Consider the following 24,183-nt stretch of genomic DNA (forward strand, 5'->3'; position numbering starts at 1 on the left):
TACTTCTGCTGGGAGGCTGTTCCACGTAGCCACTTCCCCCTCAGTAAAGTAAATCTTCTTTACATTAAGTATGACTTACAATGTACAAATCTCAGGGGTCCTATGGACCTCAAGTTTATACTGAGGGGAGGGGAGTGAGAGTGTGAGTGTGTGTTTTGGCAACAAATTTCACTTTCGGATAATAAAAAAAAATCATCGGAACAGAATTTGGAATCTGAAAATGTATGCGCCAAAAAGAGAAACTTTACTGAGAGGGTGATAGATACATGGGACAGCCTCTCAACAGAAGTGGTAGAGGGTAGTGCAGTGAGGGAACATACATGGGATAGGCATATGGCTCCTGAATCCTGAGAACAACAATCTCATGGGATCAGTTACAGCATCGTGACCACAAGCAGGGCGGCTAAAACCATCGCCGGGGAGCAGATCTTCATCTGGAGGCCGGTGGCTGGAAATAAAATAGAGAGTAGGTGATTGGGGCGGAATTAATGGCGCTGATATATCATAAAAACAACCGTCTCTCTCATTTCTTACCGGAATTAAAGGGGCAGTCGCTGGATTTGCACCTTTTTTCTGTAAAACATTAAATGCCGGATTAGACAAAGTGCCTTAAACTCTGAAGCCGACTATTTGCCTGCAAGAAAGGGGCAAATCGGTAAAAAGCCCAGGCGCAAAAATAACATCTTGTCCCTACCCAGGCTAACCTTATCTTCGCTTCCCCATGATTCTTTTTCTAGCTTTTATATATTAAATTAAATAATTGAACATATTATTTTCTCCCAGGAACCCAACTTCAACAACTTCAATACTATGTTAACTCCTTTCATCTCTTCGTGGAGATGAAGCATTAAGGAAATGTCACTTTCTACATTAATTATTATAAAAATGTAGAATTTCTTAATTTCTTTTGGAAAAGATCTGACTCTCTCTCCTGCATCAGATTTAGGAGTTTGAACCCATCCCGGTCCCTTGGGTGCGAGAGGAGGTGTAACACTGGGAGTCTCACAACCACTCACATGTTTATACTGTGGGGGGCTTCAGTTTCTGTGATGAGAGTAGGAGTAGCAACCCAGTACCAGCCAACTGGGAAAGGTGCCATCCGGAACAGGTACCATCAGTAACATAGTAACATAGTAACATAGTTCATAAGGTTGAAAAAAGACCAAAGTCCATCAAGTTCAACCTATATACATATTGTGTCCCTACTGTGTTGATCCAGAGGAAGGCAAAAAACCCTTATGAAGCAGATGCCAATTGCCCCATACCAGGGGGAAAATTCCTTCCCGACTCCAAATATCAGAATAAATCCCTGGATCAACGTTCTGTCCCTATTAATCTAATATCCATAACTTGTAATATTATTGCTTTCAAGAAACACGTCCAGGCTCCTTTTGAACTCTTTTATTGAGTTTACCATCACCACTTCCTCTGGCAGAGAGTTCCATAATCTCACCGCTCTTACTGTAAAGAACCCCCGTCTGTGCTGGTGTAGAAACCTTCTTTCCTCCAGCCGTAGAGGATGTCCCCTTGTTATAGATACAGTCCTGGGTATAAATAGGTCCTGGGAGTGATCTCTGTACTGTCCCCTTATATATTTATACATAGTTATTAAGTCCCCCCTAAGCCGTCTTTTTTCCAAACTAAATAACCCCAATTCTGATAATCTTTCTGGGTACTGTAGTCCTCCCATTCCCCTTATTACTCTGGTTGCCCGTCTTTGAACCCTCTCCAGCTCCACTATATCTTTCTTGTACACTGGTGCCCAGTACTGTACACAGTATTCCATGTGTGGTCTGACTAGTGACTTGTACAGTGGTAGAATTATTTCCTTGTCGTGGGCATCTATGCCCCTTTTGATGCACCCCATGATTTTATTTGCCTTAGCAGCAGCTGCCTGACACTGGTCGCTACAGGTAAATTTACTGTTAACTAAAACTCCTAAGTCCTTTTCCATGTCAGTCGTCCCCAGTGTTTTCCCATTTAATACATATTCCCAGCCTGGATTTTTCTTCCCCATGTGCATAACCTTACATTTATCTGTGTTGAACCTCATCTGCCACATCCCAGCCCAAGCCTCCAACCTATGCAGATCCATTTGTAATCGTGCACTGTCCTCTATTGTGTTAACCACGTTACAGAGCTTAGTATCGTCTGCAAAGATTGATACTTTACTATGCAATCCCTCTACAAGGTCATTAATAAATATATTAAAAAGAATAGGACCCAAAACTGACCCCTGTGGTACCCCACTAGCAACAGTCACCCACTCAGAGTATGTACCATTAATAACCACCCTCTGTTTCCTATCACTGAGCCAGTTACTTACCCACATGCACACATTCTCCCCCAGCCCAAGCATTCTCATTTTATGTACGAGCCTTTTATGTGGCACCGTATCAAATGCTTTGGAAAAATCAAGATATACGACATCCAGCGATTCACCCCGATCCGGTCTTGAGCTCACCTCCTCATAAAAGCTGATCAGGTTAGTTTGACCGATCCCTTGTAAACCCAATGCTGATATGGAGTCATACACTTATTTTCATTGAGATTCTCCAAAATAGCATCTCTTAGGAAACCCTCAAACAGTTTACACACAACAGAGGTTAAACTAACAGGCCTATAATTCCCCGGGTCACTTTTTGTCCCCTTTTTGAATATTGGCACAACATTTGCTATGCGCCAGTCCTGGGGAACAGACCCTGTCACTATAGAGTCCTTGAATATTAGAAATAGGGGTCTGTCTATTACATTACTTAACTCCCTTAGAACGCGGGGGTGAATGCCATCTGGACCTGGTGATTTGTCTATTTTGATTTTTTTTAGGCGGCACTGCACTTCTTCCTGGGTTAGACAGGCGACATGTACTGGGGCAGTTATCTCATCCTGCTGTATATTACCTGGCATTTCATTTTCCTCTGTGAATACAGCAGAGAAGAATATATTTAATAGATTAGCTTTTTCCTGATCCCCGTCTATAACTTCTCCCTCATTACTTTTTAAGGGGCCAACGCTTTCATTGTTAACCTTTTTACTATTTATATAGTTAAAGAACATTTTGGGGTTTGTTTTACTCTCTTTGGCAATGAGTTTTTCTGTCTCCAATTTTGCTGCTTTTATCTGATTTTTACATATTTTATTTTTTTCCCGATAGCTTTTTAGTGCTTCCTCACTGCCTTCCTGTTTTAGTAGCTTAAATGCCTTTTTTTGCCATTTATTGCCCCCTTTACATTTTTATTTATCCACATTGGTTTTCTCTTGTTCCTGACTCTTTTATTCCCATACGGTATGTACCTTTCACAGTGAGAATTTAAGATATTCTTAAAAATCTCCCATTGAGCGTCTGTACTCTTGTTTTTGAGGACATTTTCCCAATTTACAGTGTTAAGGGCTTCTCTTAGTTGATCAAACTTTGCCCTCCTAAAGTGCATAGTTCTTGTGGCTCCTCTAAGAGTTCCCTTATTGAAGGACAAGTTATAATGCATCATATTGTGATCACTATTTCCTAGATGTCCCCTGACCTGCACATTAGTTACTCTGTCAGGTCTGTTGGTTAGTAAATGCGGCCACTTCGCTGGTAGCCATTCCTCGCAGTATTCAGCACAGGGACCCACACCATACAGTAACACACAAACATACTCCATATGCTGACACACACTCACGCTAACATCATACCCTAACACCTACTGACACACACCACAGCAGTAAACACTAACACACACTCTTGCTAACAGGATACACTCACCCACACACTTTAGCACCATATGTTTACACACACACTCATGCTAACCCCATAGGACTAATACATAAGCTGTGACACCATACAGTAACACACACTTATACCTTACACTCACACCAACACTCACATTCACTCTAACACCATGCAATTACACACACATAACATGCTCTCCAACACCATACACTCACTCTCTCACTCAGTCAGTCCAGCTCACAGCCCTCTTCTTCCATGCCATCCATCCCTTGTAAGCTCATGCGCAGAACCCTGTCTTCAGTGTGCACCAGCACTCATCTTAGTGCAGGGACCTCTGTCTACCAGGAGAGACTCGCCTTACACCTCAACTCAGCTGAGTAAGCTCATGTCCAATTTAGTCTGGGTTGTCCACCTCTAATCACATGTATGGATCTTTCTGCAGATTAACAATAACCGAGTGATAACAGAATGGGGAGGAAAAATTACACATATCGTAAAATTATATGGGTTTCGTAACTGTATAGAAGCAAAACTTTTGATTTAAGGATTTGGGTAAAATGATGGATTTGCTTTAATATTCTCACTTATTTTGATACAAGTGGATGGAAGGTAAACTATAAATTCTGTAAGTTTTCACTTATTCCCCCTTACACTCGGCTCGTATTGGAACGATGGCCCAAATTATATAAAAGCTCATACCTTTCACAAACTCACAGTTGTAGACACTGAACTTCTCCAAAGACTCTAAATCTATTGAGTTTTTCTCCTTTTCCTCTGTAAATTGGGTCACCTTGAATTTTTCAAACGGTGGGATCAGCACCTCTTCCTCCCTTGGCAAAATCGAGAACTTTCGGATGTTGACACCGTAGCAGGTTCGGATGTTGAAGAAAGTGTCCTCTCCGAACCATGAACCGACATCCTTCTTAACTGAAGAAGACGTGAACTGGCCGAAACGGATCGGTTTCCGTGTATCGGTTTTGAATCGAACCCCCTGGACTCCTCTGAACACTTTGTGGCATTTGGGGATCTCAACGGAGTCCAACACCTGGAGGGCTTTTGTTAGATAGTAGTGAAGAACCTTAAAGTTGAAGTTGTTCAGGTACTATTGTCTCGATTGGCCAGCTGTCCTCACAGCTTCATTGAAGGTCTTGTAAAGATCATTCATGGTATAAGCCAATAATGCAATGGCGTACTCATCGTTGAACCCCCTGGGGACCTCTACAGACTTCTTTCTTTCATTCCACTTGAGGGAAGCTATATCCCAGCCCTCGGCGAACTCCTTGTTTAAAGAATACTCTGTCTGAAACAGTTGATGGATCTCAGCCTCCATGATATCACTGCATCCATTGTACTGGTCATCATAGGAAGACAGCGCCATGTCAAGAGCAGTCTCTTCAGATGACAGGACATTTCTCTCGGAATTCAGTCTGACACCCACCTACCAGAAATACATACATCGTCTAACAAAAATATTTAATCCTGCATATGGTACATAAATAACTTCTTAATGCATTGAATATGTGATGTCTTCACCCAACTATGAGCCCAACCCTATGAGGCCATGAGTTAAACATCGAGCAGCTGATCCCCGATGTAAAATGAAGTACGAAATGCCAAGTCAGCTTCAAACACCGAACCCTGGACCCAGCAGGGTCGAGCTTTTTAGTACCCAATGCAGATTTCTTGCAATGTTACTGTTTTCTTGAATGTTTCTGCTGCTAATTGTGTAATTTGTATCACTTATTATGTTACATTTTTGTATATAGCATCAGCAGACACAAATCACAGCTGGTAGTTACCTCTGACACACGTAGAGGTCCCGTTGGTTGTGTTGTAATGGTCGGTGTTTGGATATCTGATCCCAGCCCAAATATAACCTTCTCTTATTCTCAGATACACACAGAAGCCTCCTTGAGCCTTCACGGGAATTTCTATCACCAAAGTGTGTGGGACATGGCGGCTTCTGCTCTGTTCAGCTACTGAAAGCTGTTAGTGGCCTCCACAGACCATAGACTTCCTAACAGAGATCCACTGAATGGACCCGCATGTGATCTTTAAAGAAGACCCAATAGCAGAGCTCAGGGCAGTTATACCGTATTGGCAAACGCCAGCGACACGGCAGACACGACGATGACCACACGAGCCAAGCTGTTGGCCAGATTTCTCGTCCACATGTTCAGGATCGGCTTCTGTAACAAAAAGAGCAGCAAAGAGTCACATTTCCAAAATTGGTATTATCTTTATGCGTGGCCCTGTATAATGTATTGTTATGTTTAAGTGGATTAGCCTCCCAGCAGAAGTGGTAGAGGCTAATTACAGCAAGGGTATTTAAATATGCATGGGATATCTGCTCCTGAATCTAAGATGAAACCAACGTAGAGAAGTGATTAAAAAAAAGAGACAGAGAAGAAAGAAGGTTAAGAGATGAAAGAGTAGTGAAAGAAGAAAAGAAAAGGTAATGAAGATGGATAGAAAATAAAGGAGAGAAAAAAAGAAGGAAAAGGGAAAGAGAGAAAAGTGAACAGATGATGGGGACAGCGAAAAAAAAGGAAAAGCAAAAAAGAGAGAGACAGAAGAAAAAAAGTAGAGACGGAACAAAAACCGAGGAGGAGAGTGAAATAGAGGGAAATAGAAGATGAGGTGCGACAGTTGGGTGTGATGGCTGTTAGGGTTGCTAGACAGCTGGTTGGTGGAGAAGGTAGTGAGATATTGAAAGAGAAAGCACGACAGAGCATGAAAAAGTGAAAATGTGAGAGCGTGAGTAAAAGTGAGTGAGAGTGAGTGAAAGAGCATGAGAGAGTGAGTAAGAGCATGAATGAGAGTGAGTGAAAGTGTGAGAGAGTATGAGTTATAGTTAGTGAGAATGAAAAAGCAACAAACTGCAAAAATGATGATGGAAGATGGGACACCGTCAATGTCTGGCTCAGTATCTTGGGATGGGAGTTATGCTGTACCACTATAACTGTCTGGCCGGCCTTAAAGGTGTGCGAGCTGTGCGGCCGCACAGGGCGCCATGTGGCTGTCCCATCACCAAAGCCAGGGCCGTGCTGAGGCGGCAGAGAGAAGAGAAAAAGGCTTTGAGCAACCGCTTGGCCCGCTTTGTCTCCTCTGCTCCCCACCGCTACACTGACAGCGGTGGTGGAAGCTTGAGGCCTTGGTCGCGGTGCAGAGCTTCATGATGACCGCTGGAATATGATGTCATATCCCGATGCTCAGCGGTGAAGCTGCATGTGTGCCGTGGCAGGACAGCGAGACTGAGGCCTCGGGCTCCCACCACAGGACTTCGCCAGGGTAAGTGAACTGCAAAGGGGGGGTAGATAGTAAGAAGGGGGAGAGGGAGGAGATTGTGAGAAAGGGAGGAGAGGGGGTAGATAGTGAGAAGGGGAAGAGATCATGAGAAAGGGGGGTAGTAAGAATCTTGAAAGAAAGAGTGAGAATGAGTAAGATAATGAATTAAGTAATGTGTGGGTGAATTGTGTGAATGAGTGAGAGAATGATTGAATTAATGTATGGATGAATTGTGTGAATGCATGAGATAATAAATGAATTAATGTCTGTATGAATTGTGTGAATGTGGGAGATAATTAATTAATGTGTGGATGAATTGTGTGAATGAATTAGAAAATGAATAGATTAATGTGTGGATGACTGGTGAGAATGAATTGTGAGAATTGATGAATATGTGTAAATGATTTGTGTGAACGAGTGAGAGAATGAATAATTGTGTGAAGGAATTCTGTAAATGACAGAGTGAATGAGTGAGTGACTGTATAAGTGTTTTGTGTGTATCATAGATATAAGGTATAAGAGATTTGGGGAAAGGCAAAGATGGTACAAGCAGGGTGTTTGAGCTTTGGGGACCAAGATGGCATGGGCAGGGTGTTTATGGGACAAAGATGGCACAGGGCAGGCTGTTTGAGGACAAAGATGTCTTATGCTAGGCTGTTTGGGGACAAAAATGGCTCACTTTGGGCTGTAATTTGTGTGTGCTGGTTAAGTTCTGTGTGGACACCAGGGCTGCCTTTGGCGTGTGCAACATGTGATCTATGCCTGGAATTTAGTTTTTTTTTTATCTATACCTTTAATGTTGCGTTTATATGTGATTTCCAGTCCTGCAAAGCCGGATTTGTGTGTTATTCTGTTGATCTATATCTGAAATGCTATGTTTCCATACATTTTTATGTATACCTGGATTTGTATATCTTATTTAGTTGATCTATACCTACAGTGCTGTTTCCATGTGTTGTTTATTTGATCTATACCTTCAGTGCTGAGTTTACATGTGATCCCCAGTTGATCTATACCTGCAAAGCTGGGTCTGTGTGTTATTCTGTTGGACTAGACCTGCAATGCTATACACAAAAGTGTTGTTTACATGTGTTGTTTATTTGATCTATACCTGAACTACAGGGAGAAAGGAAAAGAGAGGTGTGGCATAGTGAATGAGGGGACAAGGGTCACGGTAGAGTCAGAAGGAGGAAAGACTGCACTGACTCTCACAGTCTTCCCCTAATCTGCAGTCAGTGTGGTAAATATAGATATATTTTTTTTGGTGTGGGAGCAGAGGGAGAGATTGCATGCTAGGGTGCGTGGAGGGAGTGCAGAGGAAATAATTTAATATTTAAAGGAAAAAAAATTTTGTTACACCTAAGGCCGACCCTGGGCTCAGTATATAGTGATGGGAGTTATGCTGTACCACCATCACTGTCTGACTCAGACAGACTGTGATCGGAGTATATAGTGGTGGGAGTTCTGCTGTACCACTGGATCACTATATAATGATATGAGTCATGCTGTACCACTTTATATGTCTGGCCGACTATATAATGATGGGAGTTGAAGGTCAATCTCATAGGGCATGCAACATCAAGTGACTTTCCCCTTTTGTGGCTCCACCCTTTTGTGGCTCCACCCTTACGGACTCACAACAATGGCTGGGCCGACAAGCTGCTTTTTACTGTTGCTTGTCTGCCTGACCTCTGGGCTGTTAGGTATATTAAAGAGATATAACAGGCAAAATCAATATTCTGTCTCATACACAAAATGAGTTTAAAGAGATACCCTATATTTTATCTCTGAGAAAAAGTACTCAGATATATCTGTATTATGATAATGTCTATAGATTATAAGTGAGATTTTTAATAGATGCAAATAATGTCAAATTTCAGAAAAATCCCTTTTTACATCATTGTTATTATCACGGGTTATAAGGTGCGGTCTCACAAGCCGTCATATACAATAATGTCATATATATATATATTATTTCACAAAAACAGGGATAATCTCCTCTATATCCAAGCAAAAATCACCAGAATAACCACACCATTATATTTACCGGCACTTGTCACTGCCGTCCAACCGGTCCCTGTACATATAAATCCAGCTTCAGTGGAAAGAAAAATAACTTTCTTCAAATTAGGCAATCGCCATAAAATCCGAGAAGATCTTGCTCAATGTATGCAATCCTTGAGCAGCGCTTCGAGGGTGCATATTGCTGTGCGAGATGTGTGCGGGTTGCTCATTTGGAAGCACAAATCCTGAGTCTAGAGGAGCAACTGGCAACACTGAGATCTATTGACAACTTGGAGAGGAGTCTGCTGCTCACTGAGCAAGCTCTCTCGCAGGTAAAGGTGGGGGAGGATAGCGGGATGGAGGTACAGGACAGTCAGGCAGCTAGCTGGGTTACAGTTAGAAGGCGGGGTAGGGGGAAAAGCGCCAGGGAGGCTAGTCCTGATCTAGCACACCCCAACAAGTTTGCCCGGTTGGCAGATGAGGGGGATGTTAGTTCAGAGTTAGCAGTACTGCAGCAAGTCACTGCCTCTGACCACCAGAGGGGTGTCTGCTCCAGTAAGGAGGGAAGGAAGAGCGCAGGGAAGGCCAGACAGGTGCTGGTAGTGGGGGACTCAATTATTAGGGGGACAGACAGGGCGATCTGTCACAAAGACCGGGATCGCCGAACAGTGTGTTGTCTGCCTGGCGCTCGAGTTCGGCACATCGCGGATCGGGTTGACAGATTACTGGGAGGGGCTGGAGAAGACCCAGCAGTCATGGTGCACATTGGCACCAATGACAAAGTGAGAGGTAGGCGGAGTGTCCTTAAAAATGATTTCAGGGACTTAGGTAGCAAGCTTAAGGCAAGGACCTCCAAGGTAGTATTTTCTGAAATATTACCTGTACCACGTGCCACACCAGAGAGGCAGCGGGAGATTAGGGAGCTAAACAAGTGGCTAAGAAGCTGGTGTAGGAAGGAGGGGTTTGGGTTCATGGAGAACTGGGCCGACTTCTCTGTCGGATACAGGCTCTACGGTAGGGACGGGCTGCACCTCAATGGGGAGGGTGCAGCTGTGCTCGGGGAGAAGATGGCCAGAAGGGTGGAGGAGTGTTTAAACTAGGTAAAGGGGGGGAGGGAAACTACAATATAGAAGGGGAAGATAGTGTAGATAGAGAGCTGGGGCTTATAAATGTACCTGGGGGTGGAGCAGAGGGAGGGGTTAGAATAGTCAATAGGGATAGGCTTCATAGGGAAAAAAACCATACACCTCTAAATTGTATGCTTACTAATGCCAGAAGTCTGACCAATAAAACTGACGAACTGGAGTTAATAATGTCTGAAGAAAACTATGACATAGTGGGTATAACAGAGACATGGTTGGATGATAGCTATGACTGGGCGGTTAACATACAGGGTTATAGTCTATTCAGGAAGGATCGAAAAAAACGAAAAGGGGGAGGAGTTTGCCTTTATGTAAAGTCCAGCCTAAAGGCCACACTGCGGGAGAATATATGTGAGGGAAATGATAATGTGGAGTCATTATGGGTAGAAATATATGGAAAGAAAAATAATAAAATACTGATCGGGGTTTGCTATAAGCCACCAAATATAATGGAAGCAGCAGAAGATCAATTATTAAAGCAAATAAACAAGGCAGCAAATCACAATGAGGTGGTTATTATGGGGAACTTTAACTATCCCGACATAAACTGGGAAACCGAGACCTGTGAATCTCATAAAGGAAACCGGTTTCTGACTATAAGTAAGGATAATTATCTGTCCCAAATGGTACAGGACCCGACCAGAGGGGGCGCCCTACTGGACTTAATATTAACCAACGGACCTGACAGAGGAACTAATGTGCAGGTCAGGGGGCATCTAGGAAATAGTGATCACAATATAATACATTATAACTTGTCCTTCAATAAGGGAACTCTTAGAGGAGCCACAAGAACCATGAACTTTAGGAGGGCACAGTTTGATCAACTAAGAGAAGCCCTTAACACTGTAAATTGGGAAAATGTCCTCAAAAACAAGAGTACAGACACTCAATGGGAGATTTTTAAGAATATCTTAAATTCTCACTGTGAAAGGTACATACCGTATGGGAATAAAAGAGTCAGGAACAAGAGAAAACCAATGTGGATAAATAAAAATGTAAAGGGGGCAATAAATGGCAAAAAAAAGGCATTTAAGCTACTAAAACAGGAAGGCAGTGAGGAAGCACTAAAAAGCTATCGGGAAAAAAATAAAATATGTAAAAATCAGATAAAAGCAGCAAAAGTGGAGACAGAAAGACTCATTGCCAAAGAGAGTAAAACAAACCCCAAAATGTTCTTTAACTATATAAATAGTAAAAAGGTTAAAAATGAAAGCGTTGGCCCCTTAAAAAGTAATGAGGGAGAAGTTATAGACGGGGATCAGGAAAAAGCTAATCTATTAAATATATTCTTCTCTGCTGTATTCACAGAGGAAAATGAAATGCCAGGTAATATACAGCAGGATGAGATAACTGCCCCAGTACGTCGCCTGTCTAACCCAGGAAGAAGTGCAGTGCCGCCTAAAAAAAATCAAAATAGACAAATCACCAGGTCCAGATGGCATTCACCCCCGCGTTCTAAGGGAGTTAAGCAATGTAATAGACAGACCCCTATTTCTAATATTCAAGGACTCTATAGTGACAGGGTCTGTTCCCCAGGACTGGCGCATAGCAAATGTTGTGCCAATATTCAAAAAGGGGGCAAAAAGTGACCCGGGGAATTATAGGCCTGTTAGTTTAACTTCTGTTGTGTGTAAACTGTTTGAGGGTTTCCTAAGAGATGCTATTTTGGAGAATCTCAATGAAAATAAGTGTATGACTCCATATCAGCATTGGGTTTACAAGGGATCGGTCAAACTAACCTGATCAGCTTTTATGAGGAGGTGAGCTCAAGACTGGATCGGGGTGAATCGCTGGATGTCGTATATCTTGATTTTTCCAAAGCATTTGATACGGTGCCACATAAAAGGCTGGTACATAAAATGAGAATGCTTGGGCTGGGGGAGAATGTGTGTATGGGGGTAAGTAACTGGCTCAGTGATAGGAAACAGAGGGTGGTTATTAATGGTACATACTCTGAGTGGGTGACTGTTGCTAGTGGGGTACCACAGGGGTCAGTTTTGGGTCCTATTCTTTTTAATATATTTATTAATGACCTTGTAGAGGGATTGTATAGTAAAGTATCAATCTTTGCAGACGATACTAAGCTCTGTAACGTGGTTAACACAATAGAGGACAGCGCACGATTACAAATGGATCTGCATAGGTTGGAGGCTTGGGCTGGGATGTGGCAGATGAGGTTCAACACAGATAAATGTAAGGTTATGCACATGGGGAAGAAAAATCCAGGCTGGGAATATGTATTAAATGGGAAAACACTGGGGACGACTGACATGGAAAAGGACTTAGGAGTTTTAGTTAACAGTAAATTTACCTGTAGCGACCAGTGTCAGGCAGCTGCTGCTAAGGCAAATAAAATCATGGGGTGCATCAAAAGGGGCATAGATGCCCACGACAAGGAAATAATTCTACCACTGTACAAGTCACTAGTCAGACCACACATGGAATACTGTGTACAGTACTGGGCACCAGTGTACAAGAAAGATATAGTGGAGCTGGAGAGGGTTCAAAGACGGGCAACCAGAGTAATAAGGGGAATGGGAGGACTACAGTACCCAGAAAGATTATCAGAATTGGGGTTATTTAGTTTGGAAAAAAGACGGCTTAGGGGGGACTTAATAACTATGTATAAATATATAAGGGGACAGTACAGAGATCACTCCCAGGACCTATTTATACCCAGGACTGTATCTATAACAAGGGGACATCCTCTACGGCTGGAGGAAAGAAGGTTTCTACACCAGCACAGACGGGGGTTCTTTACAGTAAGAGCGGTGAGATTATGGAACTCTCTGCCAGAGGAAGTGGTTATGGTAAACGCAATAAAAGAGTTCAAAAGGAGCCTGGACGTGTTTCTTGAAAGCAATAATATTACAAGTTATGGATATTAGATTAATAGGGACAGAACGTTGATCCAGGGATTTATTCTGATTGCCATATTTGGAGTCGGGAAGGAATTTTCCCCCTGGTATGGGGCAATTGGCATCTGCTTCATAAGGGTTTTTTGCCTTCCTCTGGATCAACACAGTAGGGACACAATATGTATATAGGTTGAACTTGATGGACTTTGGTCTTTTTTCAACCTTATGAACTATGTTACTATGTTACTATGTAATAAATACGGAGATTATTAGATAAAGTAGTTATGAGAGTAGGATATGGTCTAAAGTCACGGAAGCCCAAAATCCACTCCCCGGGACCCTCCTTTGTCTAAACATAAACTTTTGAAGACCCTGCTAATTAACATAATATCCGCCTATTAATTGAAATCCTCCAATCAGAATTATAGATGTTCTAGCATATTCACGCAATTTTATTTCCATTATTCACCGCCGAGAGACTCTCGACCAGGTGGTTTATCTCTAGAGACAGATACCTTCTCAGTTATAAATCAGTTTCATCGCTGTTGCCGTATATATCTGCGGAATTCACATTCGTAAAGAGAAGTCGTTTCTACTCCCTAAAACTCACCATTTATTAAATTAGGAGACACTTGCTGAAGCAGCTATTTTTCATCCAAGCTTCTTCGTTCTCAATGCTAAAATGTACTTGCTTTCCAGCCTAAACAGGGCACCAGCAGAGCCCCTGTGAAAGACATGTATTAACCCCTAAAATGCCACGATTGCTGCTTTGAAGGCGTGATCGAAGGCTTGGGCGGTTCTGTGTTGCTGGTCTGCTTGGAACACCAGGATGACAGCAGCAGTGTCCTCGCCATCGCCATGATTGTGGCATATTGTTAACCATGACATAGCAGGTACGTCACTGGTCCTATAAGGACCCTTTGGCATGACATACCTGGTACGTCTCTTGAAATAAAAGGGTTAATAATAGACAACTTTTTTACCATCACATACTGACCAGAAAAGGCAGCCTTCAAATTAAAATTAGAAATCTTAGCTTTCTAAAATATTCTACATTTCTTGCTTACATTGTTTTAAAAGATCTGCATATATAATATCCACTTTAGAGCCTGAGGGGAGCACAGAGGGTGAGCTTAAAAAGGAGGGGTACGAGTAGGGAGAGCACCAACGTAAATGCCCTAGGGAGAGGATCCTGAAGGGGGGTATTAGTACCCCGTCCGACGCATACAGGCTGAAAACAAATGTTTGTGTAACCCGTAGGCAGTTATTTGTATGTTGCAGCTTTTGTTGCTTTGTCCCTTATCGCACTCCGTACGATGTGTTGGGCGCGTTTTTAACTATTTTATACGTTTCAGAGAGTTACGCTTTGTTTGGTAGAAACCAGCTAGTGATGAAGCACCGCTGGTGCGAAACGCGGTGAGTCTCTTCTCCGCCTTACGGGGGAGCGACTACGACTGACTGAACTGTATTTAGGATGTAATTCGTATTAATTTACGGGGCTCCGGACCCAAATACATGAAATTCATATTTTTCTTTACCATTTTACACTGTACAGAGCTCAAAACGTTAAGTTCTGTTATTTGACTTTTTCCATACCGACTCCGCCTGCCTTCTTACCATTTAAACTATCCCCCCCCCCGTTTAAACATTTTGGGTTCATTTCTTTGCGTTCTCAATGAAAGTAATCCGTTCGTACAAAGTCAGTGCTGCTAATCGGTCGGCGACTGATCAGCAGCTTTGGTAAAGTTTTAAAAAATTTAAAAAATTATAATAAATAATAATAATAATAATAATAATAATAATAGAAAAAAGAAATATGCAGAAAAAAGAAAAAGAAAGTGTGCCAACAGGTTAGCAGCTGATCTGTCATGCAGGGGTTCAGACATTATGGCGCACCCAGAAATCACCCCCCCTGCAAATAAAATCAATAAAATTTACACCCAAAAATATGCAAATAAGAAAAATAAGAAAAAAATATCCCACATATGATTATTTTTTTAGAAATGGCATTTCGCTTTCCCCGTGCAGCGCCTGCTTCTGTGGATTACAGCTCCGTGAACCGAGGTGATGATGAGGGTGATGAGAGTTGTGGCCCACAAAAGCAGCTGCACGAGGAAAGCAAAAGTTTGGCATCCTTGTGAAAATGTGTCTCTTTCACCTAAAGTGCGTGATGTATTAAAATGTAACCCTTTATTTTCTGTGCGCCCGCCTTACCCTGCTCTGTTCTGCAATGTGGAGATGCGGAAGAATAGATGCCGGGGGGCGGTTCTCTGCGGTTACACGAAATCCGTGCAAACAGTCCTAAAAAAATATGGAAAGTTTGCTGAAAAGAAAAATGAAAATGAAAAGTTTGGAAAAATGCCCATAAAAAAATGGTATTTTCAAATTCTCCGATTTCCAATCAACAGCAGAGAGTAGAAGCAGAAATTCTTTATTTGTGCAAAAAAAATAAAAAAAAAAATTGAAGCAGGCGATCGAAATCACAGCAAACTGACCCAAAACAGTAACGCGCAGAGTGGTCTTATTTCTACCCTCTGCATATCATTACCCCTCCCCCGCTATCTGCCCCAGCGGTGTGCAGGACCAGCGGTTTCTAGTTCGGACCAGTTTCTTCATGCTTTTCCCAGTACTTTTCCATTCCAGCAGGACCTTCTAGAGTAACCCATGGCCTTCACGGGTCAGTTCCGAAAGCCTTTGCACTATATGCTATGATTAACTCCTTCATGGCTTCTATGGGGACGTGTGGGCCGCTTCGCGGGATACAGGATCAGAGATTAGACGTTATTTTATTCTGAGAGTTAGTAGACGGCACACAGGAATATATTGATGACATCATCAGTAGGAGTCAGCACGGGTTTGTGAAGAAAAGATCATGTCAGAGCTATTTAATTGCACTTTATGATGTTTTGAGTAAATGTATAGATCAGGGGGTCGCTGTAGATGTCGTCTATTTAGATTTTGACTCTGTTGCGCCCCAGCGGTTATTGTATCAGGTGGGACGAATAGGTTTTGGAGAACATGCCTGTGTTTGGATTAGAAATTGGCTCAGTGACAGCCTCCAAAGAGTTAATGGTAAATTCTCAAGCTGGACACCCGTGGTAAGTAGGGTGCCTCAGGGCTCTGTCTTGGGTCCGGATCTCTAACGTATTTATTAATGATCTTGCGATAGATAGAATAAGTGACAGAGGAGATTCAATATAGATAAGTGGAAGGTTACGCACTTTGGTACCAGAAATAGGTGTTCAGCTTCCACTCTAATGGGAATTGCATTGGGAAAAGCAGAAAAGGAGAAGGAGTTGGGTATAATTGTAGGCCATAGACTGTCAGGGCCAGTAAGGTATCGGCATAAAGAGGAGAATTAAATCACGAGATGAATATATAATGTTACCTCTTTATAAAGCGATTGTGAGGCCTCAGCTGGAATATCCCAGGCAATTCTGGGCACCAGTTTTTAAGAAGGATGTTCTAGAGCTGGAGAGTGCAGAGGCGGCTACAACGTTAATTAGAGGAATGGAGAATTTTAGTTATGAAGAAAGACTAGAAAAACTGAACTTGTTTTCACTTGTAAAGAGACGTCTAAGAGGGGATCTGATCACATCGTACAAATACATACAAGGTCAGTATAAACAGCTCTCTAGTGATCTATTCACCAAAAGGTCTCTACAAAAAACACGAGGAAAGGAGATTTCAGCATCAGCAGAGGAAAGGAGATTTCAGCATCAGCAGAGGAAAGGGTTCTTCACAGTAAGAACAATCAGAATATGGAGTTCTCTGCCGGAGGATGTTGTATTATAAAACTCTGTGGATATTTTTAAGAAAGGTCTGGATGCTTTTCTGGTTCAGGGTAACATAAAGGGCTACAACTGCTAAATGACAGGTGTATTAGGAAGTTGATCCAGGGAGTAATCTGATTGCCGCTATGGAATCAAGAAGGAATTTTTTCCCCTGTTGTGGCATAATTGGTAATTGCCCCAAGTAGGGTTTTTTGCCTTCTTTTGGATCAACTTTAGAACTTGGCATGTTGAACTTGATGGACTGAAGTCTTTTTTTAACCTATTATACTGTATTATACTATATTATACTATACTTTACTTTACTATTTTGGTTTCCTGAAGGCCACTTTTGAGTCAAGTGTATAGCAGTTAAGGACCGGCGTCTTAACTTACATCAATCACAGAATGTTTCATAGGATTGCATTCAGAATAAAACTCTACAGCTTGGCCATAGACACCATCAGGCCCCCAGCTCACAAGCAACCGGGGCCACAGGGGGCCACAGAAATGTCTGAGTGATGGGATCAATCACAAAGCGACATCATGAACACAAGCAGGGCGGCTAAAACCATCGCCGGGGAGCAGATCTTCATCTGGAGGCCGGTGGCTAGAAGCAAAATAGAGAGTATGTGATTGGGGCGGAATTAATGGCGCTGATATATCATAAAAAACCCAAATGTAACGGTGACCAAATCATTCACCGAGTGCCGCGGTCGGTTTTTATCTATCCGTACTCTCTATGGGACCAAAACGACAATATCCACTGTGTGTTAAAAAATAACAAATGGATAAAGGGTTAAAAACTTTGATACTTAAAATTCTTAACGGGGGTTAATGTACCCCGCACCGCAGGGGCTCTTATCAGCGGGTACAACCGTCTCTCTCATATCTTACCGGAATTAAAGCGGCAGTCTCTGGATTTGCATCTTCTTTCTATAAAACATTAAATGCCGGATTAGACAAAAATTCTGAAATTCTGAAGCCGACTATTTTCCTGCAAGAAAGGGGCAAATCGGTAAAAAGCCCAGGCGCAAAAATAACAGCTTACCCTTTAAATGAATTACCCCCTCTGCTGCAAATTCATTGAAGGATCATCAGCATTATTTTTAATTCTTATACAATAAAGAAAATAAAAGTCAATTTAAAATCTCATTAATGTCTTATTATCAAAAATCACCAAAATAAATAAATAAACAATTATATGAAATCTGCTTTGTCCCTGCAGCACCCAAACTCACATGAATCATATATTATCTATGTATATTTTATGTAAGTATATATATATATTTGTGTGTGTGTGTGTGTGTGTGTGTATGTATATATGTGTATATGTATGTATTTATATGTATATATATAAGTATGTATGTGTTTATGTATGTAAAGATTTGATTTGGTTGGTTTTCTGCATCAGATTTTGGAGTTTGAACCCGTCCCGGTCCCTTGGGTGTGAGAGGAGGTGGAACATTTGGGGGTCTCACAATCACTCACATGTTTATACTGCAGTGGGGGCTTCTGTGAGAATTAATTATCCATTATTCCTGTTAGCTGTTTATGTTATTTGGTTATTGCGTCGCCTAGTGGTTGTAAAGCATATTGCAATGTGACATTTATTTTAGGTGTTTGGTGCCCTCTGCTGGCTTTTAGTGGTATTATCCCATTCTTCACTGTTGGAAGGCTCTCCTCGCTCATATGCAAATTAAGTGATGTTATAAATGTGAGGCGTGGGTTGCACTTATATCATATTCACTAACTTTGCATGTGCTGTTCTTTTGTGTAATACATTTTCATCATGTTACCGTTATTTCACCATCATGTTAAGTGTATTTTGCGGGTTTTGCTTTGGGTCACCTTAATGTATTAGGTGGCTTTGGAGATACACATTGTGTTGTCACAAAGTGAGTGGATTATTAGTGGAAGTTTATTTTGTTGTTGATCTTTGTTGTTGCCTTGCAGCCAATTGGCTGTGTAATGGCAGGTGCTGCGTAGAGAATTGGACCTGGTGTCTGCCGTGGACTTTTGGCACTTTTTTGTTTTTATTCCTCGGATAAGTTTAAATAAAGGGAAGTCTCTTTGTGAAAGTGGTGTTAACCAATAGTTACAGAAGAAGACTTGTACTTAGGCCTGGCTGCACTTGAAGGTCCACCATTCTGTTCTGCTGCCCTTCCTCCAAGTGTACAAGAAGGCCCTGAAGATGACGGTTAAGGTCTGTGTAAATTACCTGTGTAAATGACCTGGTAGGTACTCCCTTGTCATACAGGGTGAGTTCTGATCCATGACAGCTTCAATTTGTGTGATAAGAGTAAGACTAGCAAGCCAACACTAGCCAAATGGGATATGAGCAATTCGGGACAGAAACCACAAGTAAATGTGTCCACTTCCCTGGTAGTCACCGCACTCAGTATTTGTCACAGGGACCCGACTCATACATTAACATACTGTACACACACATTCTATATGCTGACACACACTCATGCTAACATCATAAGCTAACACATAGACACCAGCACCAAATATTAACACACAGTCATATTCAAACCATATACTTACACACACTCATGCTAATGCCATAGGACTAGTAAATACACTCTACCACCATATACTAATTATACATGCTCGCTTGCTAACACCATACACAAACACACATACACTCTAATGTCATACGGTAACACACACATTCACTCTAACACCATTCACTCATACAATTACGTACACACTTACCCATTCATTCTTTCCCTCTCCCATCATTTTTGCAGTGAGCAACAGCGCTACTTCCACAAGGTCACATAACGCATATTGTGTGACCCAGCTGGGTTGTGCTCCCATCTCACCTTCTTAAAATACTTATCTTGGTGGAAGGGGAGACTATAAGTTTTCACTTATTCCTGCAATCCCTTGCACTCGACCCGTATTGGAACGATGACCCAAATTATATAAAAGCTCTTACCTTTCACAAACTCACAGTTGTAGACACTAGACTTCTCCAAAGACTGCAAATTTATGACGTTTTTCTCCTTTTCCTTGGTAAATTGGGTCACCTTGAATTTTTCAAACGGTGGGATCAGCACCTCTTCCTCCCCTGGGAAAAATGAGAAGTTTCGGATGTTGACACCGTAGCAGGTTTGGATGTTGAAAAAAGTGTCCTCTCCGAACAGTAAAGCGCTCTGGTCGTTAACTGAAGAAGACGTGAACTGGCCGAAACGGATCGGTTTCCGTGTATCTGTTTTGAATCGAACCCCCCGGATTCCTCTGAACACTTTGTGGCAATTGGGGGTCTCCACGGAGTCCAACACCTGGAGGGCTTTTGTTAGATAGTAGTGAAGAACCTTAAAGTTGAAGTTGTTCAGGTAATATTGTCTCGATTGGCCAGCCTTCCTCACAGCTTCGTTGAAGGTCTTGTGAAGAGGTCCATTCATGGTATAAGCAAATAACGCAATGGCGTACTCATCGTTGAACCCCCTGGGGACCTCTACAGACTTCTTTCTTTCATTCCACTTGAGGGAAGCTATATCCCAGCCCTCGGCGAACTCCTTGTTTAAAGAATACTCTGTCTGAAACAGTTGATGGATCTCAGCCTCCATGATATCACTGCATCCATTGTACTGGTCATCATAGGAAGACAGCGCCATGTCAAGAGCAGTCTCTTTAGACGACAGGACATTTCTCTCGGACTTCAGTCTGACACCCACCTACCAGAAATACATACATCGTCTAACAAAAATATTTCATCCTGCATATGGTACATAAATAACTTCTTAATACATTGAACATATGCCCACTCTTCTTCCCTCCCCATAACTTAGCAAGGGGAAGCTAAAATGATAAACTAATTTCTAATAAATGTATGTAGGTTTCTCATTTATTTTTGTTTATTTTGTTGGGGGGGGTCCCTTCCTCATGTTCAGAGATTTATACAAATTGGGCAAAGTTTGTATGTATGAATCCCAAATTGGCTCCATACGCCAATCCCTTGACCCAACGGGGTTGAGCTTTTCAGTAACGAGTGCAGGATTCATGAAAGCTACTGTTTTATTTGATGTTTGTGTTGGTAATTGTTTGATTTGTATCACTTATGAACACAAATCACAATTGGCAGTTACCTCTAACTCGTAGAGGTCCCATTGGTTGTGTTGTAATGGTCGGTATTTGGACATCTGATCCCAGCCCAATTATAACCTTCTCTTATTCTCAGATACACACAGAAGCCTCCTTGAGGGGAATTTCTATCACCATAATAACTAAAATGTGTGGGACATGGCAGCTTCTGCTCTGTTCAGCTACTGAAAGCTGTTAGTGGCCTCCACAGACCATAGACTTCCTAACAGAGATCCACTGAATGGACCCGCATGTGATCTTTAAAAAAGACCCAATAGAGAAGGCAGAGCTCAGGGCAGTTATACCGTATTGGCAAACGCCAGCGACACGGCAGACACGACGATGACCACACGAGCCAAGCTGGTGGCAGGATTTCTCGTCCACATGTTCAGGATCAGCTTCTGTAACAAAAAGAGCAGCAAAGAGTCACATTTCCAAAATCGGTATTATCTTTATGCGTGGCCCTGTATAATGTATAGTTATGTTTAAGTGGATCAGCCTCCAAGCAGAAGCAAGGGAATTTAAACATGCATGGAAGAGACATATGGCTCCTGAATCTAAGACGAGACCAACATGGAGAAGCGATAATAAAAAGAGAGAGAAATGAAAGAAGGTTAAAAGATGAAATAGGTAGTGAAGAAAGAGAAGAAGTGGCAATGAAGATAGCGAGAAAAGAAACAAAGGGAAAAAGAGGAAGAAAGGAAAAAAAGAGGAAAAGAGAGAAGAAAAAGTAAACATTTGATGGGGACAGAGAAAAGCAAAGAGAGACGGAAAGACAGAAGAAAGATAAAGAGATAAGAAAAACAGAAGAGGAGAGTGAAAGGAAGGGAAGTAGAAGATGAGTGTGAAGTGTTATTGTTGTTATAAGCATGAGGCTTGGCGGGTGGGTGTGATAACTGGTAGGGTTGCTACCTAGAAGAAAGAAGACAGAAGAAGAGGCAAGAAGTGGAGCAGTGACAAACGAGCCTGGGACGTGGAGCAGTTGGTGGAGAAGGTAGAGGGGACATTGAGAGAAAAAGGCTGACAGAGCATGAGAGTGAGTGAGAGAGTGTGTAAGAGTCAGTGAGAGTGTGAGAAAGTGAAAGGGAAAAAGCAACAAAATGCAAAAAGAAATGATGGAAGATTATGAGTTATGCTGTACCACCCTCAATGTCTGACTCTGTATATTGTGGAATGAAAATATATGCTGTACAAGTATAATGGAAATTATGCTGTACAAGTTGTTCATTATATAATGATAGGAGTTATGCTGTACCACCCTCAGTGTCTGGATCACTATATAATGATAGGAGTTATGCTGTACCACCCTCAGTGTCTGGATCACTATATAATGATAGGAGTTATGCTGTACCACCCTCAGTGTCTAGATCACTATAAAATAATAGGAGTCATGCTGTACCACTGTCTGTGTCTCGACCAATCAATCTTGTAGGTTAATTGCCCCACCCCCCTTTGTGGCTCCACCCTTGCCAATTTAAAACTATGGCTGGTATTTTTTTGAGGAAAAGGTGGTATCCCTAGCAGGGTCTGGGTTTCTAACTATCCCTTTAACAGCTGAGGTTCCCAGAACCGGGCAACACGTTGCACACAGATTATACGGAACATGACACACAGAGTGCGGAAAAAAACATTGTGCAACAAAAGCAAAAGCAAAGTGCGTTTGATGCAAAAAATGGGCGATTAGTCATTTCTTAAAACATGTGATTTCTTTTTATAGACGAAAAAATATCTGCTGACAACTCAAAAAGTGTAATCCGTAAACAGAAAGTTTGCAGGAGAGGAGAACGTCTCACCCCACCCTCCACTCCCTGCACTTTATGGAGGGACCACCACGGAAACATCTCCAGCAAGAAAGGCTGAGCCGGCCCCTGTATAATGTATAGCTAAATCAGGGATCGGCCCCCTGTATAATGTATAGATAAATCAGTGAGCCGGCCCCTGTATAATGTATAGTTAAATCAGTGACCAGCCCCCTGTATAATGTATAGATAAATCAGTGACCGGCCCCCTGTATAATGTATAGATAAATCAGAGGCGAAGCAGTCAGGGCATAACTATAAACCACAGGGGTTCTGTGCAAAACGTGCCCTGGGGCCCCCTACATACATGTCCCACATTCCATCCTAACCCCCAAATAGCTTATCTGTTCCATCATTGCCCTCAAACAGCTTGTCTTTGCCCCCCAACATACACTCTGCCACACATACTGTATGTAACTCACTTACACATCCACGCTCATATACATACAAACATACACCCCCTCTGGAGGGGTATTCACTTTAATGTAATGGTACTGAGGGATATTGAACGTGAATGAGGAGATGGTTGAGCGGGTGGCAGCTGCAGTTTAATGTTGATAAATACAAAATTATGCATTTGGATGTAAAAATCCAGAATAGAACTAATGCAACCGTGCGGCAAGCAACAATCTATTTGTCTTAGACTCAGGAGCCATATGCCTACCCCATGCATGCTTAAATCCCCTCATTGTATTAGCCTCTACCACTTCTGCTGGGAGGCTATTCCACTTATCTACCACTCTCTCGGCAAAGTAAAACTTTTTTATTATTTCTTAGGATTTTGTGGCAGGTAATGTTACCAAACGGTGCTGGGATTCAATGCTTAGAATAAACTAAAGAGAAGCAGAGCTATTGGGATTTATTGAATTCTCCGTTACAGTCTATCGGACGGTTGTTATTCGGTTGGTTTATCTCCGGTTACTTTTATCTCCAGTTACTTTTCTCTCCAGTTACTTTTCTCTCCAGTTACTTTTATCTCCGGGTTGAGTCTCCTGTCCCAGGAAGTATTTGGTAAACAGAGCGATTTCTCACACATATAATACCCCCGAGGGTCCTCTGCGGGATTAATTCAGACATTCCCCACCCCCGGACAATGTTTCACTTACTTACCCCGCAGGTGAATATGTAGACAGTGGGCTTCCCCCTGATCTCCGCGGGGCTCTGTGTCCGGACCCCCAACCCCCCCGCCGGTGGCTGCGACGCTCGCCGTGAGGTTGGGATATTTTAGACGACTGAGTAGCTTTCTTTTTTTAGAAACACAAATGTTGGATGAGCCGGGACTCGCTGTCAGCGCGATCTGCACACCCACGGATTAACCCAGCAGGTCAGAATTCATCATTCAAAGTGTGGACCAAAGAGGTCTCTGCTGGGTTTACCAAACAGAAGTCAATACATCACGGGAGAAGATGTGTATTTACTGAGAAATACAGGCAAACTCACCTTAATGCCCACCCACTCCAACACCATACACTTACACGCACACACTCACTCCAACATCATATACTTACACACACT

At 42.3% G+C, this 24,183-nt stretch overlaps 1 protein-coding gene and 1 pseudogene across 1 annotated transcript; both read right to left on the minus strand.

The window, feature by feature from the left end:
* Window positions 1-374: 374 nt before the first annotated feature.
* Window positions 375-7,751, minus strand: LOC149271467 (erythroblast NAD(P)(+)--arginine ADP-ribosyltransferase-like; annotated as a pseudogene).
* A 9,550-nt stretch (window positions 7,752-17,301) lies between these two features.
* On the minus strand, window positions 17,302-24,135 carry LOC149271468 (erythroblast NAD(P)(+)--arginine ADP-ribosyltransferase-like). Its single transcript, XM_089507390.1, has 5 exons — window positions 24,109-24,135; window positions 21,175-21,270; window positions 19,722-20,463; window positions 17,672-17,710; window positions 17,302-17,384 (listed from the first exon to the last, which is right to left on the minus strand). Exons 1-5 carry the CDS (start codon window positions 24,133-24,135, stop codon window positions 17,302-17,304), a joined length of 987 nt encoding a protein of 328 aa, XP_089363516.1.
* Window positions 24,136-24,183: the final 48 nt, after the last annotated feature.

The sequence above is a fragment of the Sceloporus occidentalis genome, unplaced genomic scaffold (genome assembly GCF_023333645.1).
Source record: "Sceloporus occidentalis isolate IW3139 unplaced genomic scaffold, rSceOcc1.0.p SCAF_503, whole genome shotgun sequence".
NCBI lineage: Eukaryota > Metazoa > Chordata > Lepidosauria > Squamata > Phrynosomatidae > Sceloporus > Sceloporus occidentalis.

Excerpts from the sequence above, each read along its gene's own strand:
- LOC149271468 (XM_089507390.1), bottom strand. The coding sequence starts at position 24,135 with ATGGTGTTGGAGTGGGTGGGCATTAAG. Across the intron at positions 20,464-21,174 it reads CGCTGGCGTTTGCCAATACG|GTGGGTGTCAGACTGAAGTC; the intron begins GTATAACTGCCC and ends TATTTCTGGTAG. Across the intron at positions 17,711-19,721 it reads CAACTGTGAGTTTGTGAAAG|AAAGAAGATGCAAATCCAGA; the intron begins GTAAGAGCTTTT and ends AATGTTTTATAG.